The sequence below is a fragment of the Eptatretus burgeri genome, chromosome 2 (assembly GCF_056783735.1).
Source record: "Eptatretus burgeri isolate ZD-2024b chromosome 2, Ebu_testis_v1, whole genome shotgun sequence".
Classification (NCBI taxonomy): Eukaryota; Metazoa; Chordata; class Myxini; order Myxiniformes; family Myxinidae; genus Eptatretus; species Eptatretus burgeri.
In genome coordinates, this window is record NC_140962.1 from 58,646,426 (window position 1) to 58,668,683 (window position 22,258).

At 40.8% G+C, this 22,258-nt stretch overlaps 1 protein-coding gene across 2 annotated transcripts in view; it reads left to right on the forward strand.

The window, feature by feature from the left end:
• The window catches only part of TBCE (tubulin folding cofactor E), a 61,681-nt gene that overhangs the window by 19,978 nt on the left and 19,445 nt on the right, over positions 1-22,258 (forward strand). For both annotated transcript variants that reach the window (XM_085869457.1, XM_085869456.1), the window contains exons 5-10: positions 3,093-3,181; positions 6,472-6,571; positions 15,523-15,625; positions 19,422-19,498; positions 20,760-20,855; positions 21,072-21,136. In XM_085869457.1, the coding sequence (XP_085725583.1) occupies positions 3,093-3,181; positions 6,472-6,571; positions 15,523-15,625; positions 19,422-19,498; positions 20,760-20,855; positions 21,072-21,136 (530 nt within the window). The remainder of the gene's footprint in view (positions 1-3,092; positions 3,182-6,471; positions 6,572-15,522; positions 15,626-19,421; positions 19,499-20,759; positions 20,856-21,071; positions 21,137-22,258) is intronic.

Below are 22,258 nucleotides of genomic sequence, written 5' to 3' on the forward strand. Positions count from 1 at the left end.
ACTGGTGTGTTTGTGTGTTTGTGTAGATGATGCATTGATGACAGGTTTATGTTCATACAGTGGACAAACCGACTTTTTAGGTTTTATTGCATAGATTCACATTCCAATTGTATGTGTTGTTTTTGATAGATGTATGTATGTTCGTATTTTATAGATGCACGTATTTTACTGATAGACATATGTTTAGAGTACATACTTTATAGATGCACTGGCATTCTTAATAAATGTACTTTATTGACGTACTTCCATAATACAGTAATACTACGTACTTTATTGACGTACTTCCATTATACAGTAATACTACGTACTTTATTGACGTACTTCCATTATACAGTAATACTACGTACTTTATTGACGTACTTCCATTATACAGTAATACTACGTACTTTATTGACGTACTTCCATAATACAGTAATACTACGTACTTTATTGACGTACTTCCATAATACAGTAATACTACGTACTTTATTGACGTACTTCCATTATACAGTAATACTACGTACTTTATTGACGTACTTCCATAATACAGTAATACTACGTACTTTATTGACGTACTTCCATTATACAGTAATACTACGTACTTTATTGACGTACTTCCATAATACAGTAATACTACGTACTTTATTGACGTACTTCCATAATACAGTAATACTAGGTACTTTATTGACGTACTTCCATAATACAGTAATACTACGTACTTTATTGACGTACTTCCATAATACAGTAATACTACGTACTTTATTGACGTACTTCCATTATGCAGTAATACTACGTACTTTATTGACGTACTTCCATTATACAGTAATACTACCTACTTTATTGACTTACTTCCATTATACAGTAATACTACGTACTTTATTGACGTACTTCCATAATACAGTAATACTACGTACTTTATTGACGTACTTCCATTATACAGTAATACTACGTACTTTATTGACGTACTTCCATAATACAGTAATACTACGTACTTTATTGACGTACTTCCATTATACAGTAATACTACGTACTTTATTGACGTACTTCCATTATACAGTAATACTACCTACTTTATTGACGTACTTTCATTGTGCAGTAATAATCGGTATTTTATCAACGTACTTCCTTTATACAGTAATACGATATTTTGGAGACGTACTTGCATTCGAACAGTACGTACTTTATAGACATACTCGGTTGAAAAAAAAAAGAGAACGTATAATACTGGCTCCCACCAGGTGGCATTTGTGGCCTATGTTATCACATGTGTAGACAGACAAACAAACAGCCTCAACTGCAATACCCACCCCCTAGTGATGGTAAAAACTGAGCGCAGCAAGTTATTCATTGTTATTGTTAGCAAGCTTTCTTTTGTTTGAATTAATAATCATTGCCACAAAAAATCCAACTCCTTTGCCACACACAGCACATGGCCACTTTCCACTTTCCTTCTTTTCTCTTTCTTCGCTGCTGACCATAAACTTGGTCGAACCAACATTTACTCTCAGTCCTTTATTCTCCATTGTCTCGTTCCATCGATGAAACATCACTTTCACTTGCTGCTCTGTTTCCAGACCAAACCTTCCACAAATCATAATTACCAAGGAAGTCCTAATCAAACGTGTTCCGTGAGTTCCTCAAACACAAGAATAAACATTTGTGGAATTGGCAATGATCCCTGCTGTACATCAACGATTATATCAAAAAGTTCCGTTCATCCTTCTTTTGTTCTCACTTTTGTGCTCGGACTTTTATATGCTGACATTACTACCCTTGGAAGCACTTCTGTCACTTCCTGCGTCCTAAGTGCCTATTCAACAAACTTTTCTTGGTAGGGGCCACCCTCCCTACCCCACCCCCATATTCAGATTTTCTACTGACAGTAGTGAAGGAAACTACTGCAGTTAAAATGTAATAAAAAATAAATAAAATAAACCAATGTCACCCGCAGGGTAACCCGTATCTTGCCAAAAGGTGACCACGTGTGACTTCTTCAAGGGCACACTGAGGTGAACAGAGCTGCTATCCACCAGGAGCGACTCCTTGAGGAATATTTGCCTACGAGAGATTCCGATGAGAATTGTTCTACAGAGTAACCATGAAAAATATGCGTTTGCCTCATAACGTCACCAAATGACGTCATAATGTCTCAAGCTTGACATATCTAGAAAGCACTCATCGAGGTGTTCAATTTAAGCTACTACACAATATGGTTCCTAAAACTTGAAAATTTGACCTTGGGGTCAAATATCTTTGACCTCAGGCGCTAACCATGAAGGTCAAGGCCAATCGCCACCAAAAACTAATCAGCTGAGCGCCAGACCATGAACTATATTCCCATGAAGTTTGAAGACGATCCGATCAAAATTACTTAAAAATAAGGGTTTCGTCGACTCCCCTGATTTGTGACAAAGTGACCTTGACCTTTGACCTTGACCTTCAAAATTTTATGCGCTGAAAGGGACCTCTATAGGCCTCTGATATGCGAAGTTACAAAAATTTCCAATGATAACTGTGCTCTGCAGAGTGATTTATACATGATTACAGACAAAAAAAAACAAAAACATATGAAGGTCAAGGCTAATCGCCACCAAAAATTCATCAGCGGAGCGCCAGACCATGAACTATATTCCCATGAAGTTTGAAGACGATCCGATCAAAATTACTAAAAAAAATAAGTGTTTCGTCGACTCCCCTGATTTGCGACAGTGACCTTGACCTTTGACCATGACCTTCAAAATTTTATGCGCTGAAAGGGACCTCTATAGGCCTCTGATATGCGAAGTTACAAAAATTTCCAATGATAACTGTGCTCTGCAGAATTTTTTATACGTGATTACAGACAAACAAAAAAAAAACATACTTGCTGACTAACATATCTTGCAAAAACTTCGTTTTGGCAAGATAATAAAACCAGTTCCATTACTTACCCAAGTTGTCCACATTTTCCATGCGACTCCCAACCTTATTGTCTCAAGTGAACCATGCTGTACTTTCCACATTGATTTGTTTTATTCTTTCCCTTAATGTATACGAGCTTCATTATCAATGTGTTCTTTCGATGTAAACCCTTGTCGTGATGCAGTGCTGGGCCTTGTGTGCTTTTTGTGCAGTCAGTTTGAGAAACTTCTCCGAGTCTCGTTTCCAGAACATTATGTGAGTTCTGCTGACCCTGAGGGAGAAATTAGAGCGACTTGTCCAAGTAGGTACTTTGCCACTGACTCCACACTTTCATTTTTTGCCAGATTATAGAAATGCAATTATTAGAATGTTTCAGAAATATTGATATTTCTTCCTGTTATTTTCAATTTTGGCTTCATGGAGCTGATTGCACAGACACGAGAAGATAAACAATTTTTGAAGGGAAGATAAACCCATATCATAACAGACACAATGCAAACCGGAATTTCGAGCAACTTCTCTACTTGTAAATAAATTCATTTTGACATTTGATGTAAATCAGTCAGACCTATTGCTTAATGGGCAGGATCTCTTGAAATATTACATTTGGGTGGTGACATCACCAGTGGTGGTATTTTGCCTGTTCAAAATTACAAACTTTTTGTCGTCTATCAGGCTGAATACACTTTCCTTTTGTAGGTCCTTGCACTATAGAAGCAACACTACAGCCATTTTTTTTGTTTTTAGATCCTCGTGGAGGATCTCTAAGTCTTACGTTGTTGTTCTTGTGGACTTTTTTTGTTTCACAGCCTACAGTTTTCATCGTAACTCCCTGAAACTTGGCATGTATATGTAAAAATAACCTGTGCAGACAGTAACAATCTCCAATTTTGAAAATTCCTCCTAGAAAAAAAGTTATGACGTCAAAATATCTCCGCTAATGGAAATCGCCAAAAAAATATCTCAAACTGGGCAAGCTTTTTGAATTCTGTTTGCGGGAATCGAACGGGGCATTAGCAGAGATGAATTACCGCACATATGATGCATCACTATGACATCATATCAATTTTTATGACATCATTCCTATTTTTTGACATTTTTTATTTCACAACCCAGAGTTTTCATCGGATCTTCGTGAAACTTGCCATGTATATGCAGAAAGCCCACGCGCAGGCAGTAACCATCTCCAATTTTGGAAATTCTTCCTCGTTGTTTCACAACCCAGAGTTTTCATTGGATCTTCGTGAAACTTGTTGTTTTTTGTTTCACAGCCTACAGTTTTCATCGAAACTTCCTGAAACTTGGCGTATATATGTAAAAATACCCTGCGCAGCCAGTAACGATGTCCGATTTTGAAAATTCCTCCTAGAAAAAAAGTTATGATGTCAAAATATCTCCGCTAATGAAAATCGCCTAAACTAGATCATATGTATCTAAATTATAACTATATTCAACATTTTCTTTACTCACCGTATTCCACTGACCATGATGCAACATGTGTACAATTTGCGAATTTTTTATCGAATTAAAATAAGAAAAAATCATGTCAACTGTTTCACATTGTGATAATGATATCATTGAACATGGCTCGTGCTAATACTAATAACGGACAACCTTGGTAGACTAGCGCTATATAAGACTCTGGGGTTTGCGACTTCAAATCATTGCATTATATTGCCTTCTCATTATCTTGGACAGGATGTGGAGAGGTCGAGGATCTTGGCTCATTCGAGGGTGTTTTTTTAAAACCCTACTTTATGTAGCACAAGTTATTAGGCTTCCAAGCCAGGAGGCCTCGAAGCCTATTGTTGTTTTTGGGGTTATTATTACCCTGTGCACGTAGCACAAAGCAGGGGTAAGCAATTGGTTCATTCTGCTTGATGGACGTCGATCAATGATCGAGGAACAACTCGGTTTCAATTGAATGTTGTATTTTGAACACTGTAGAACATGAGTCGTAACACAAACCTGCAATTTTGCACTACTTTGGCTCTTGATTTGGCAAATTGTATGGAATCTCGTCCAGAGCACGCATGCGCAGAGAGGAGTAAGGTAAATTTTTTTTTATGTTACCCTGTCAGTCAGTTAGTCAAACAAAATTGAAAATCATTCCACACAGGAAACTTACTGGTTTTTTCGGGACGTTCTCAAGGACACAAACAACAGGCACGAAGGACTAATTTAACGTCTTTGATAAGGTGGTGTAAAAGACGATCGGCGGTCAATTTCTGATTTTTTGTTTTTGGTTGTTTTTTTTTTTCATTTCAATTGAATTATATATTTGAACAATGTGGAACACAAATCACCTTGTTTGCATTTCCAAAAATCTTCAGTTTTTGGAACAGCAAACAAGGTGATTGTAAACAAGCATTCTTTTGTTATAATCGATAACCATTGCAACAACAAACTCCAACACCTTTGCCATAAAGAGCACATGGCCACTTTCCTCCTTTTCTTTTCTTCTCTCTGCTTGGGTAACATTTTATGCTGTCTCAACCCATCAAATTTGCCGCGTGCTCTCAGGGCAAAGTTACAGCGAGATTCACGAGAATATGGCGGCCCCGAGCGATGCAAACGCAGAGCTCACCACGTCTAAAAGATCTGTTTTTTCGTGAATCTTTTTCTCAAAGATTGTTCCAAAATCGTCAGTTTCTCCAACAATAGTAAGCAGGAGGTTCACCTCTGAACCGTTCCATTTCATCCATCTGCCTCGTATAGTTGCTATGGCGCCTATTATTCAAAGTCCACAAACAAAGCTAATATAGTTCGTACTCTGAAATGCAAAGCAAGAGTTGAAAAGACCCTTCCCAAGTCCTTTTTCCTCAAGACTGGTGGGGGTGATGTGTCCTATGAACTCTAATTGTTTACTGTCATACATGAGAGTGTCACAGAAATAGTATGCAGGGAAGGTGCAGGGCCGTGGCTTGGGAGGCGGAAGGGGATTCTCTACCTCCAACGTCTGTCACATCACAAACCAATCATTTAGGCAGTCAAATATGCACACCATCACAGAGTGGAAGGTAACTGTTAAAGGCACAAAACAGGCAGACCATATTAGAGCTTTTTAATGTAGTCGAGGGGGACAGTTGGAGGAAGGGGTCTTGTGTGTGTGCTTGTGAAAGTACATGGTGGGCAGAAAGAAACTGAAGAGAGCATTGGCATATTAAAAGATGTTGGTTGACAGAGTGCTCAGGAGTGGAGCTCAAAGGGAAAAAAGACACAGGTAATTACCGTGCACAAACTTACAATCTTACCTGCTTATTCTTCACAGCCATTTTCGTCCTTCTAATCTCCCATGCATCTAGTTGCTTGATAATTTCCTTTTAAAGTGATCGAGCATCATAGTATGCCGGTTGTCCGATTGTCTGACACGCTGTCCCACATCCCAATCGAAAAGGGATTTTCCCAAAAGAACAACAAAGCACTTGTGCGTAATGTATTTCCTCACTTTCCCACTTGTGTACCCACCCACAAGTTTGTTTACGCGTACTCCTTGCTAGTTTTGTATGTATAAAGTCGTGCCGAGTTTACATGCTATCATGAACTGTATTTATCATTTCGTTAACTCCGTGCCCTTTCCATGGAATGCAGACATTAAGGAGCTGTGTTTGACGAAACAGCTTTTATCGACATGGGATGATGTGGCAAAAATTACAATTGAGCTTTCACACCTGCACCACCTGAATCTGAGGTAAGGTAATTAACTTACATTTAACTCTGTCATCGTTGTCATTTACTCCACTCGATCTTTGTAAATGATGATGGATAAAATATAAATGCCACTTTTATTTCTCTCCATGTTACGGTCAATTTCCAAAAATGATTGATTGATGCCCTATTCGGGATTACCTTACTTTTGTTTTTATAGCTGTGGTTTGTCATTAATGTTGACCTCAGACGTGTTACTGAAGTATTTATCATCAATTTTACTCCATATCTATTACAAGTCCTGACAAGTTGGTACAGAGATGGTGCACTTGTGTTTGAGCTATCAAGTCTGGATTCTATTCTTGAACCGACTATAAACTGTCAGATCGGTGATTCGCAGGCAGGGCGGTTGCATCACAGTGTGTCGTCCCTCTAATGGGTCTTAAGCTGGCTGTCCCATCTGCTCGCATAATGAGGTTGACGTTAAAGATCCCACAGGATATTTTAAAATATGCATAGGCAAGCTATCATTGGCAATGTGAACAACTTGCAAATCCCTGTATCTTCAATTGAATGTGGTGGCATTGCCAGCCAGTTCGTGAAAGATTTTGGCAAAACTTCCCTCCACACCTGACCTCACAACTAGGTGGGTGTTGCAGCAGCAGCAGCAACAGCAGTATTCATTTTCCACCCCTTCCCCCATCTTAAACATGTAATACAGTTCTTGTATCCCTTCAGCTATAATTGACAGTTGATGAATAACCATCAGCTGACGCATCTTGCTGCCTCCTTGTATTTATATGAACTGTATATGTAGCATTCATGAAGAACAATTATCATGCTGATGTGTATGGGGATTAACATTGATAACTTTCCACTGTTGATTTGTCTGATCTGCTGGTAAGTTGTTGCTGTATTTCTATAATTGCAGAATTGTTTTTTTTTTCCCCAGATAATTTTTGCAAAAGTAATTTTTAGATCCTCATGGAGGATCTCTCAGTCTTACTCACGTTGTTGGTCTTCATCTTCTTCTTGTGGACTTTTTTGTTTCACAGCCTAAAGTTTTCATCGAAACTCCCTGAAACTTGGCGTATATATGTAAAAATACCCTGCGCAGACAGTAACCATCTCCGATTTTGAAAATTCCTCCTAGAAAAAAAGTTATGACGTCAAAATATCTCCACTCATGGAAATCGCCTAAAAAATTATCTCCGAAACTAGGCAAGCTTTTTGAATTCTGTTTGTGGGAATCGAACAGGGCATTAGCAGAGATGAATTACCACACATATGATACATCACTATGACGTCATATCAATTTTTATGACGTCATTCATATTTTTTGACATTTTTTGTTTCACAACCCAGAGTTTTCATCGGATCTTCGTGAAACTTGCCATGTATATGCAGAAAGCCCACGCGCAGGCAGTAACCATCTCTGCTTTTGGAAATTCTTCCAAGAAAAAAAGTTGACATAATATCACCGCTAATAGAAATTGCTGATACCATTATCTCCGAAACTAGGCAAGCTGTTTGAATTTTATTTGCGGGAATCAAGCCGGGCATTAGCACAGATAATTTATCGCAAACCTGATACATCACAATGACGTCATATTCGTTTTTATGACGTCGTCATTAAGAGGACGAGGATCTTAGCTCATTTGAGCTTGTTTTTCGTTATTTTTACATGCCGCTTACGTCACAGTATCCCACCTCCAAATTATTGCCTGAAATTAACAATCTTTAAGACCGAGATATTTAATTTAAGATATTTAAGTCACTCACTAATAAGCACAGCCATTATGATAGTCGAGTATGCACTGTACATATTGGATATAATTGGGCACCAATTCACACGAGTTTAAAAAACAAGCAAACTATTGGGAAGTTTCACATTGTAACAATCCACGGAGTTTACAAGGACTTCTCTTATGATTACTAAGATTTACGCTGTCTGGATCATGGTCCCGTAAGGGGTGATGTTTTACATCCGTTGTACTTTCCCATGCATTTTGCATCTGCTGCAGTTCCTTCATGAAAAAGACTGCATTGTATGAGCCGGGAGATCAAACGATAATTACTCGGTCAAGCACTTCTTTTAATGTTTACTTGCTGAAAAACAAACCGATTCCAAAATAAAAAAATCTTTTGCAAAAACCACCTTTTGGCTTTAATGCAGACGTAATGTCCAATTCGGTCTTGTTTTGGTGTCACCTGGCACACATGCGAAGTTATAAAATACATTTTGAACCAAAAGGAGACGAATTTGTAATGCTGGAGTTTATATTATACAAGTGAGGAACCCCTCCTTGCAGATGGGTTAATTCCCCCCAGGATTTCAGACAGGATGACATGCAAAACTCACCCCCACCAATAGCGATGCTATGCAATTTACATTGAGAGAATTGGGGTCCTCTCTCCACCCTGAACCCCTGGGAGGATCATTTTTCTTTTTAATCAACTAAAACATTCCTGTGTTGATGAAGAATGATCAGCTGACCCATCTTGTGCCTCCTTGTATTTACAGTGCCTTCAGAAAGTATTCACATCCCTCAGCTTTCTTTCACATTTTGTTGTGTTACAGCTTGAATTTAAAATGCATCAAATTAAAAATTTTTGTCACCGATCTACAAGAAATAGCCTGTAATGACAAAATGAAAACATGGTTTTAGAATTTTTTTCAAATTAATTTTAAAAAATGAAGCTGAAATATCTTCCATCAAGTATTCAACCCCCTGAGTCAATACTTTGAAGAAGCGGCTTTGGCAGTGATTACAGCTTCGAGTCTTCTTGGGTATGTCTGCATCAGCTTTGCACACCTGGATTTGGGGATTTTCTGCCACTCTTCCTTGCAGATTTGCTCAAGCTCTGTCAAGTTGGATGGGGAGCGTCGGTGAACAGCAATCTTCAAGTCTTTCCACAGATTCTCAATGGGATTCAAGTCACGTTCTTGTTCTGAAGCCATTCCAGTGTTGCTTTGGCTGTATGCTTGGGGTCATTGTCTTCGTGGAACGTAAATCGTCACCACAGTCTAAAGGTCTTTTGCACTCCGAAGCAGGTTCTCTTCAAGGATTTTCGTGTATTTGGCTACATTCATTGTTCTCTCTTTCATTACAAGTCTCCCAGTCACTGCCGCAAAAAAGCATCCCCATAGCATGATGCTGCCACCACCATGCTTCACAGTAGGGACGGTGTTAGATCGGTTATGAGCTGTGCTCGGTTTCCACCATACATCATGCTTTGCATTCAGACCAAAGAGCAATTTTCATCTCATCAGACCACCGAATCTTTTTCCTCATGCTCTCAGAGTCTTTCACATGCCTTTTTGCAAACTCCAGGTGTGCTGTCATGTGCCTTTTTTCTCAGGAGTGACTTCCATCTGGCCACTCTCCCATAAAGCCTAGATTTATGAAGTGCTGTAGCGATTGTTGTCCTTCTGGCAGGTTCTCCCATCTCAGCCAAGGAACTCTGTAGTTCTATCAGAGTGGTCATTGGGTTCTTGGTCACCTCCCTGACCAAGGTCCTTCTTGCCCAGTTGCACAGTTTGGTTGGTTGGCCAGCTCTAGGAAGAGTCTGGATAGTTCCATATTATTTCCATTTCCTATTGATGGAGCTCTGTGCTCTTGGGAATGTTCAACACTCGAGAAGCTGTTCTTTTTTTTTACTCTTCCCCAGATCTCTGCTTCCTCACAATTATATCTCGGAGTTCCATGGACAGTTCCTTGGATTTCACGGTCGAGTTTCTGCTCTGACATGCACTGTCAACTGTGGAACCTTATATAGAAAGGTGTGTTTCTTTCTAAATAATCCCCAATCGATTGAATTGTCCACAGGTGGACTCCAATCAAGTTGTTTGTAGAGACATCTCATGGATGATCAAAGGAAATTGGATGCACCTGAACTCAATTGGGAATGTCATAGCAAAGGGGTTGAATACTTATTGACACATGCCATTTCAACTTTTCATTTTCAATTGATTTGTAAAAATTTCTAAAAATATGTTTTCACTTTGTCATTATGGGGTATTTTGTGTTGATCGGTGACAAAAAAATCTCAATTTAATCCATTGTAAATTCAGGCTGTAACACACCAAAAATGTGACGAAGTCGAGGTGTGTGAATACTTTCTACGGGCACTGGAGATGAACTGTATGGGTAGTGTGGTGGAAAAAAAACAAAAACTCGATTTCCACAAGTTGGATCAGCATACCAAAGGAGAATCTTTAATTTCGTATATACGGAGGAAGAACATTCAGTGATTCACTGAAACATTCGAATGAACTTCACTGAAACAGAAGCCCGAAGCAATCCCTCTTATACACAATTTGACATTCAAAAATGGGAGGGTGAGACATTTGGCAATTCAACTCCGGGATTAGCTGATAGGAACGAGGTGAAAGAACTCAGAACTGCAATACGTGGCCATTTTGTGTGGGATGGAGAGAATAACACACTCATGGCAAAAGTTTGCAGTGTTAACAACCAGGTCGCCCTGTTTCTCTGCAGCGAGCAAGACCTTTTTTCATAGAAAGATATTCCTTTTATCAATATGTAGATCAAAAGATTTTTGGGAAAAGGGAAACATTACTGACAGCCAGTTTGACTATATTACAAAAATTAAATTTGTAAAGTACCAGCAACAATTCAACTAGTGAATCTAATTGAGAATACGTGAATATAACTATTTTTCTTCCACATCAGCATTCATGAAGAACAATTGTCATGCTATAATGTGAATGAGGATTAACATGGATAAGTTTCCATTGTTGAGATAAGTTTCAGTCCAAACATACCCATGCACACCCTGAGTACAACCACAATTTTTATTCTGTCTTGCAGTTCAGGAGTGCATGCATAGAAGTCAAACAAGCACACAGACAAATAAACAGAAACAAATTAACTTTGGCCTCCAAAGCCAGCTGCCGACTGGGCATCCTCCGTTGTACAAAGTCCTTCCTTGGCACACCTGAACTCCTATCCATCTGCAAGACCTTCATCCACAGCTTGAGGGAGTACCATTCTTCCCTCCAGGCTGGTTCCCCTACCTCACATCTTGCTCAGCTTGACACCATGGAAACCAAGGCCTTTAAGTTTATTGGAATGTCTTGTGATGAAGCTGAGAGACTGGGCCTATTATTTTGCCATTGTGGACAGGTCGGTGGTCTCTTTGTCTTCCACCACCTCCTTTCTGGTCCTGCATCCTCTTCTCTTTTCGTGATTCGTCTCTCCACCCTTCCCCCCCCCCCCAGGTGTCCGTAGTACTCACAGTCCACCAGCAACCCCCTTCTAGTGAAACTACCTAAAGCCAGCATCACTGCCAATCTACACTCATTTGTTCTTTTTTTTTTCTGCCTGTCAAATCCACTTCCACATCCTCTTCAACCTAAGCCTGGTGTTGGCTTAGTGGTTAGGGTGGTGGCTTGGGATCCCAGGGTCCTGAGTTCAAGCCCCGTTGACTGCTGAATTAACACCAGGGGGTTGACTCAGCCTGTCATCCTTCCGAGGTCGGCGAAATGAGTACCAGTGTACTGGTCCCGGTGTATGCCCCGGTTAGAATAGGTGTACCATATCCCTGTGTGTCGTAAGAGGCGACCACGGTTGGCGTCAGGAAGGGCATCCGGCCATAAAACATTGCCTCAAGAAAAAGCCCAACGCCTGCACAGCAGGGAAAAATGGCTGTAAAAACGGTCATATATATATATATATATATATATATATATATATATATATATATATATATATATATATATATATATATATATATATATATATATATATATATATATATATATCCTCTTCAACCTCATTCTTCCATCCAGGTCTTCAAGACAACTGTTCACCGCCATCTCAGATTGCCCCAATCCAAAACCATGATCTTTTTTCACCCGTTAACCCGACCCAAATCCCTACTTTTAATTTTTGGGCTTTCCCTCCTGAGAGTTTCCTTCTGTATACAGTACATGTTGTCCACCGAATGCATCCTCTGTATCCATCTTGTCCACCCCGTGCATCCTCTGTATCCATCTTGTCCACCCCATGCATCCTCTATATCCATCTTGTCCACCACGTGCATCCTCTGTATCCATCTTGTCCACCCCGTGCATCCTCTGTATCCATCTTGTCCACCCCATGCATCCTCTGTTTCCATATTGTCCATCCCATGCATCCTCTGTATCCATCTTGTCCACCCCGTGCATCCTCTGTATCCATCTTGTCCACCCCATGCATCCTCTATATCCATCTTGTCCACCACGTGCATCCTCTGTATCCATCTTGTCCACCCCGTGCATCCTCTGTATCCATCTTGTCCACCCCATGCATCCTCTGTTTCCATATTGTCCATCCCATGCATCCTCTGTATCCATATTGTCCACCCCATGCATCCTCTATATCCATCTTGTCCACCCCGTGCATCCTCTGTATCCATCTTGTCCACCCCATGCATCCTCTGTATCCATCTTGTCCACCCCATACATCCTCTGTATCCATCTTGTAGATGTATTTATCATCTCTGTATCCAAATCCAGCTTGCCTTTTGGCGTTTCGCTGCACACGACTTCCAACCATCAATTCTCATGGTCATTCTCTCCTGACCATCGAATTAGATGCAACTCCCAATTAACACAGGCTTGGCTTGCGCTTGGGGTGCTGGACGAACGCCAGAAAGTATCCATTTGCCGCAACAACCGAGCGAAACCATGAAGTGCTCACAAAATGTCAATGGGCAGTTAGCACCTCTTTATTCAGCCCGACACGAACAAGAGCCAGTTAGCGCCAATAGAGCTGCTAAACGGGGTGTCGAACGTCAATGGAAAAAAGGTGGGTCTTGGGGTAAATGATCTGAGACCACAGCCATGTTTCACTGTCAAAATGAACTGTTCAGGAAAAGCTTGAGGTGTGATTAATGACTCAAATGCCCTGTAAGCCCAAAGTGACAATGATAACCAAAATAAAATGTGTAAATAAATCGTGTTTTTCCAAGCCAATGTGTCTTGATGGAAAGGGAATGGAACGAGTCTCTGTTGGGCTAACAGCTATCTATCGCGTATCGAACAGTGAATATCGTTTATGGAGAAATAAAAACTGACGTAAAATCATACGTCATGAACATGTCATAAAAAGGAAAAGGTTATCCGATAAGAAAGAAAGGGAACCTGTTCTCTACCCTTCTCCGACGCATCAGAGTTATAATCCCACCAGACAAGGGGATGGGTCTATTCTGAACACGCATTTATGGAAATAACTGTCTGAGGATTTGGCGTTGTGTGCATTACTCGGATCCGATTCTGAAATCCACAACAATATTTTTTATTATGCAGATAAAATGAACAGGATAATGTAATAAGGTCACCATATGGGATTTTTATCTGGCTTCCCAGCGTTGTGAGCTCCCTGTTCAGGTGAGAATATCAAAACAGACCATCCTATCGGGTGCAGGGAATTGTGATGCTTCCAGGCCATACTTTATACAGTGAATTCATATTTAATCGTGGTTTCATCACCTATCATCATAAATTTATCAATCAATTTTATTATCTTCCTTTTTATCATTATCGAGTTTGAGAGATTGCAGTACAGGCCAGGCACCACTCGATTGCTCATCGTTGCATTACGTTTCGATGGATCGCACAAAATTTAGTTTGGGACATTTTTGCGTCAAATTATTTTTCTATTACAGGTGATGCTGTTTGTTTTTTGTCATACCCCCTCCTCCCCACCCCCCCCTCCATTCCTCTTGTGCACGTGACACCATTCTTCCTGATTCACCATATTGTTTCTCCTGTAAAGTAAAGTGTCGAGGATTTAATATGTGAAAGTTGATATGCATTATTTTTTGCATTTATTTTCCACTTAAACGCCTCCAAAGGAAGGTAAATCAGATGTATGAGAGGGGCACTACGCTCGCTACATGTAGTCGTGGATTCGGTCAATGTTTATTCACATTTTGGCCCATTTTTTTTTAATAGATTTTAATGCCTCCGCTGAAGAAGTCATCAGAGGCATTATGTTTTTGGGTTGTCCATACATACTGTACGTACGTATGTCCGTACGTACATCCATGCCAATTTTCTCTGTTTACTCCGCAACTGCTTATCTGACTGAGACAAAATTTTCACCATAGGTATGACGACTCATGTGTAATGTCTTAATGATAATTATGATGACATAGGTCACGTGGTGTGCCAGCCCTATTGGAAAAAGAAAAAAAACATTGGACCTCTTTATCTCCGAAACCACTCCATGGAAAAAATTGAAATTTGCACATGTGAAGTACTCCCCATGGGAAACAAGTGATTTTTTTTGATGATGTCATAGGTGGCTTCATTGTTATGTGATCATTGTAGATGTCAAACGCATTATTTGATCAGTGTGATAATTTTTGAGGGTCAGCTAGGGCTAAATTGTATGGAGGAAAAAATATGACGACGTCATCGGCCATGTGATTTGGCAGCCTTATTTTTTTTTTTTGGACATTAAAAAAAAAAAAAACATCAAACATCTTCTCCGAAATGGCTGAACAGATCGAGGCAAAACTTTACATGTATGCTCACCTATCCATGAGGAACAAAAAGTTCTCAACCTATGATGTCATAGGTTACATGGTTTGGCAGCTGTGGGTTTTTTTTGAAGAATAAATGTTTAAATAGCTTCTTCTCCAAAACGGCTTGACAGATAGAGGGGAAACTTCACCCACATATTTCCCAAGCCTTGGGGATACCAGGGTGTTCACGAACAATTTATGGGTCATATGGTCTTATCTGGCAGCCAAATTGGATTGAACGAAAATCGTAAATTATTTCTCTTGAACCGCTTCATGAATCGACGTGAAACATCACATTTATGATCTAGTAATCATGGGGAATATATGTCTGAAATTTCAAACTGATCAGCTGCATGGTCTGGCAGACAGAATTATTTAATATTCTGAATCTGGGTCACATGGTCTGGCATGTTGTCCGACTGTTCTTCATTCCAAATGTGTGTGTTGTTTGTGCAGTGAAAATAGGCTACGAGTTCCCGACAACCCAAGTGTCCTCGCCAATGCATTCAGCAACTTGAGATTGCTGATTCTGAACAAATGTGCAATTTCATGGCCTCAGGTAAGCAGACAACTTGAGATTGCTGATTCTGAACAAATATACAATTTCCTGGCCTCAGGTTTACTATCATGGGAAACTTTAATTATGGGATTTGTTTGGTCTCAATATTTGTTTGGTCACGGTGGCAGAAAGGGATTCTACATCAGCCATGCTAAATGTTTTTGCACCATTTAACCCAAAGACATGAGAGGCATTTAAAATGTTTTGAGCATAACCTTGCCATGGTCAGCTGCCTGTAGCTTATCAGATGTCATCATGCTGAGTAGTAATATCAACCCTCCTCACTCAGTGACAGTAATTGTTCAGGTGCTGATGACAGTTATGGCTGAGCAATGAACCAAGGCATATTTTGAGATATTATTTCATGTAGGAACTTGCAGTATGTGTAACGATATGTCATGTTCTGGTTCTATGGGAGAATCATCAAGTTTTGATAAACATTGAGGGGCAATTCGCCTTCGTATGAAACCTTAAGCTCGTTGTGATGATGTTGAAGATGCTGCATATAAAGGCCAATCAACCACGATGACGAAAGGGTATGTTCAGAATGTTGACGCCATTCTTCAGCGGAACAGAAGCATCACCTGCACTAAGATTGCACAGTAAGCAGGCATCTCCAAACACATTTTATAAGATAACAAAGAAAAAACTTGGAAAGAGAAAGATTTCTGCTTGATAATGATCTGCTGTCAACATCTTTGCACGGCTCATCTGCAGCATTTGCAACGCGATGGCGACATGTTCCTGGAAAGTGTCCGGATGGTGCATGGAACATGGATGAATCGATTTAATATACAATTGGAAGTACATTACTAAATGGTTGTCACTACAGTCACCAATAACGAATGGTGTCACAGCCACAGAGCATTGAAGGAGATGCACATAATGTTCTTCTCCCAACGTGGCCTTGTATTCAACCATCCTGTGTCACTCGATCAAGACTGAATGAGGAATATCGTGCAAAGATGCTGTGAGGGGGGTGGATGCACCGATCCACCACCGTGACTGGATGATCAATGATTGCTGCATTGGAAGCAGTCTGAATTTCTGTGTGATAGCTTGAATTTGTTCCAAGAAAAGGCAGTACCTCATCACCAGCATAATGGGCAGTCCTTGCTGCAGAAGTGGGATTGAGATGTTGTTTGAAACCCTCCAAATTAGTTTGATCTGCTCTGTGATTACCTACTGTATCTGAAGATTATGGAACCATTTTGAGGATGAGCGAGGTGCAAGGATTGCTGTGTGCTCTGAGCGCTGATGATGATGATGATGATGATGATGATGACGACAATGATGAAGAGATCTAAATAAATATGAATTCCCGAAAAAGGAACTTCAGTGCATAAGGAGGCCATTCGGCCCATCAAAGCCTGTGCTATGATTGCTAACCTATAGTCGTTTGTCCATGCTTAATCCTTTTAAGTTATGAGCATCAAGCGAGGAAACAGCACCGCACTAGATTCCATTTTTAAAGCCTTTGGGATGACTCGGCCAAGGTAAGATCCATCGACGCAGAGCGGACGCTCTAACCATAATACTGTTACGAATCTGGAAGTCTTGTGCACACAGACAGACAGCCGTCCCCTATAGCTCAGTTATATCAGTAAGTGTGTGTGTTTTAGTTAGGGTCCCGTCCCTAGTCTCGTGGGCATTGGATGTTCATGCGCTGCGGAGTTATTTTGATAGTTAGGATTTTTACATCACTCACAACAACTACAGCTACTACGATTAGATCCACGACAACAACGCCATCTTCACTTCCATCCTGTTGCCATAACGCTCGCGGCGTTCTTCGCGTGCTCGCCAGCAAGCGCGCACGTGGGCAGAGCCGAACATAGGCATGGCGTCCCTTTAGCCAATCTGCAAGAAGCGGGCGTCTCACCCGCCCTGTTTCCGACTCTGCACCAGTGCCATTAGGCACGTGGCCAGAGCTGAGGATGTGGGCGGAGCCTCCATCGCTTCGGCTCGAAGCTCCAGCCAATGAGCGGAGGGAGAGCACTACACGCGCGCCCTCATCCAATCGGGAGGCCGCCACGAGTCGCGTGAGGACCGCTCATCCAATCGGGAGGTGGATGGTCGGTCGGGAAGAGAAGCCCGGCCCTCGAATGACAAGGGAGAGACGGGACGGCGCAGGGTCGAGAGGGTCTGGTCTGCTGGAGCGCGGAACGCATCTCGCTGGCACCTGGTTTGTCTGCTCTGATCTCGTCCTGTTGCTGGAGTCGGGTTCTCCGTCAGGTCGAGTGCGTGGTCTGCTTGAGCGTGGAACGCATCGCTCGACGCTTCTGGTCTCGTGTCATTGCTGGTGCTGGCCTGGTCGCATCTCGACGTGGCTGGTCTCGTCCTGGTTCGCTCGTCTCATCGAAGACCACACGAGGCGGGAAGGTCCATGTCCTTCTGGGTATCTGTCTGTAAGTAGGAATTGGATAAGTGCTTTCACTGTACATTATTTGCCTTGCTTTCGTCGGTTTTAACTCAGCTCTTATGTGTTCCTTCCCCACCCATTGTAAATAAATATCCCGGTGTTAAATGTATCAGCTCGTTTTTGTGTTTTCTTCATTGGTTTAGCAAGGTGCATGTTGGGAAACTTGGGGAAGCGGCAAATTGTACATTTGGACCAACGGCACTTCGGTAATCATCCGCTCGGGTTATGCACGGGTCGAGCACGCATACGGCTCGTCCCGTACGAGTTCCGTCAAGGGTGTGAATACTCGGTATCTCGCCACGTGGGTCTCAAGGTATTTTAAAGTTTGGCAAATAACCCTGTACCACGTGGTGGAATTATTGACGATTCACGGTCCTGTTAGGGGCCCGTACCCTCGGAGTTTTCCGAACGGTGCGATCTAGATTCCGGGTGTTCGGTAGTCGACCCTACTGCTCCACCTAGCGGTCGTGCTCACAGCCGACGCCCGGCTCCGCAACAATACCACTGAGTCTGGTTCATGATGCTTCTGCTTCTGCTGCTGCTGCCACGATCTTTGGCTTGCCACACCACCAGTAAAAGTGCATGGACCTTTCCGGTGGATATGTGGAATATAGAAAGTGCTGCTTTTCCCTTTGCCGGTGTTCAATTTTTTTAGACTCCCCCCCCCCCCCCTTGTACAATACTTTTGAAAGGACCCTCATCCCCCCTTGTACAATACTTTTGAAAGGACCCTCATTGACATTTCACTCATTTTCTTTTTTTTTCATGTGTGGGTTACAAGCCACCACCCAGCTGGATGAGCTTTTCCTGGCAGTGGTTTCGGGATGTAATGGACATTGAAAAGTGATGGAGTTGTTGGCCTCATGGTGGTTACCTTTTACCTGTGGGCCGGCGGCAGCATTGCCTGACCCCACAACCCAAAAGATACTTTATAGCGGCACCTTTAGTGGCCTCAAAATGGATGTCAATGCCAACGTGTGGTAGTTTCAAGCCTTGCCAAGATTCTGAAGTACCTATACCTAAAATCTGGGTCCTCTCAGTGCTACGGTTCGGCTGTAAAAGAACAATGTACAAACACACACAGACACATGAAAATATTTATAAAGATGGACGTGCAGAAAGAACTCAAGGTCCAGCTATTGTATTTATGGTGCCTATTGTAATGGGCATGAGGAATTGTTCAGGGCCCAATATTCCCTGTATTTGCATATGCAATAAATAGATTATCCTTTACGTTTTTTTTCTTATTGATTTGTATTTAATTTCACAGCAATGAGAGATTATCATGTTTTCAGTGTGATGTAATTTGTGATCTATATTTGGATTTTTTAGTTTTAATACTTGAGTTTTGAATGGAGCATTGTTTTTGTTTAGATCCTGCAGTGTGCCTCCATGTGGCCAGTTCTTGAGGAACTCAACATCCACTGTAATGGCATCTCCACCTTATCCAGGTTTGACAAACAGTTTAGTTGGTTAGACGATCTCAAAAGACGCATTTCTTGTGGTTTTGTCATTGGCATAAAATAGAAGTAAGTAAACCAAATTGTAATTGAATTGCAAATCCTCAAAAAAAAAATACTGTGATGAAAATGGTGATTGTGACCTCCACCACCAAAGGTGAGTGGAGGTTATTTTTTCACCACTGCCTGTCTGTGTTTGTCTGTTTGTGAGCATGATATCTCAAAAAGTTGTGGATGGATTCGGACTAAATTGATGGACAGGTTGTGTGTGTGACGAGGACAAATTGATGAGCATTTGGTGAAGATCTATTTCCAGATCTGGATCCTTGAATTTTTGAAATGATTCTTCACCATTGAGAGATGGGGCCAAAAGCGATGTATGGCATGATATTTCAAAAGGTTGTGGATGAGTTTTGACAAAACTTGGTGGGTGAGTTCGGTAGGTGACAAGAACAAGCCGATTAGATTTTGGTTCAGGTGCGGATCCAGATCTGGCTTGTTAGTGGGATACAAAATGTAAACTGTTCAGCCTGGCGGAGGTAAGCGCTCCACCGAGTGCAGTTGTAGTTGTACAAGTAGCTTAAGTGACATCTCATTACATATGTCCTGATGATGCCATGCATGCTCACCTCTCGGCTGTCTAACCTGTGTTTGAATCCTGGCCCAGCTACAAACTGTCATCCTGGAGTTTCGCAGCCAAGACAAGGCATCAGTGTTTGTGCCATTCCTCAGATGGGTGTTATTAGTAGGTAGACGTTAAAGATTCCACGGGGTCCTTTGCGAAGAGTGGGCGAACTCTTGCCGGCACCGTGAACAAATTTCTAATTCCTGCCCTTTTGTATAGACCAGCTGGTTCATGAAAAAAATGGGCAAAAACGATCCCAAGCCGACCCCATGACGTGGTGGGAATGTGGCCATTAAAGAACTAAAGAAGGAAAATCAACTGGACTCCGTGGCGTTATGGTTAGAGCGTCTGCTATGAATCTGAGAGGTCCGTGGTTCGAACCCCATCCAAGTCGTACGAAAGATTAAAATGATGCATACTACTTTCCTTAATGGCCTCCTCCTGCAATGAGGTTTATTTTGTATAATAATGTTTATAATAGATTCGAGTGGATATGTAGATGAATGGAGGACACCGAACTCGTATCTTATTCACAGTATTGTGCTGTATTAATAAAAGATGTGTAATTTTGTGTTGAAATAAAGCTCAATCAAGGAAGTCTTAATAATTGCCACCCATTTTGCTCAGGCCAGAGGGTGTCTTGCTCACATTGAAACGCCTCATGCTGGAAGATAATAATCTGACCAGCAATGATGATCTTCTGCACTTGTCACATCTCCCTTGGTGAGTCTCCCTTAAGGATGAACCCAGTTGGAAAGATGTTCAATTTTGTGGACAGCTGGATGACTCGGGCCATGATCTTGTGTAATAAACGATTTGTTTGTTTATCGTGGCCTGTTGTATCCTCAACATTAGCATTTACAGTTCGATTCCGTCTCAATTAAACTCGACTGATTGTTTGTTTGTTTGTTTGTTTTGTTTTTTTTTCCTTCATGACAGCCTTGAGGTACTCAATCTTGATAACAATCGTCTGACGGACATCATGTTTCCTGATGTTGTGGCAGGTTAGTGTGCCAATTTTTGTCCTTGACTGACACTATGATAAGACGCTCTAAAAAATATAAAAAGTGAGCAAGACTCGTATAAAAACGTCCTTGACTTGAAAGTGATTCAAGAACGGCAATAGCGTCGTTTAGTAAGTTGATATCTTGTTTTGAAAGACGTTTTGCTTCTTCATGTATGTTGCAGCATTAAATTCTAAAGTTTTTGTTCATGCCCTTTCGCTCAGATTGTGATTATGAAAACTGATTGTACACAACCCTTTTCCCATCAATCTTTCCATTTCTTCCCTTCGAAAGCCTCATCCTTCCCTCATCCTGAATGCGATGACATTAAAACCACATCATTTGAAGGTTTCTTACTTGGCATTCCGACCTGCACGCACCTGTGGAGTGTTTTGCTGTTGCTTTTGTCTTTTCCAAAGTTTCTATTTGTATTAACCTATATAATACTGTAATTTGCTCGTTTGTCTGTCCATCTGTCCGTACTGTGTGTAACGCTCCTTTCCACCCATTGGTTGGGCAGCTGGCCTGACTCCACCCACAATTGTAATCTGAAAAAAAAAATCATATGGCCGCCATGTTGGTGCTATGCGAAGCCGAAGACCTCTTCGGAGCTGTCATATTCACAATCGCCATGCCCTCCCTACAAAGTTATCCCTTCAGTGTAAAACGACCAAAGCGACTTTTAAAAGTAGCATCAAATATTGAAAGTTTGGAGCCGATAGGTGTCACAGGCCTTGTGAAAGCTACTATACAGTATGGGCCTCAGTCCTTAGGCTTCAGGCCTCTGATGTCAGCCTGTGGGCCGGTGCGATTGGAATCTATCTGAGCTATATAACCATGATGTAATATATATATATGTATGTATGTATATATATATATATATATATATATATACATATATATATATATATATATACATATATATATATACATATATATATATATATATATATATATATATATATATATATATATATATATATATATATATATATATATATATATATATATATATATATATATATATATATATATATATATATATATATATATATATATATATATATATATATATATATATATATATATATATATATATATATATATATATATATATATATA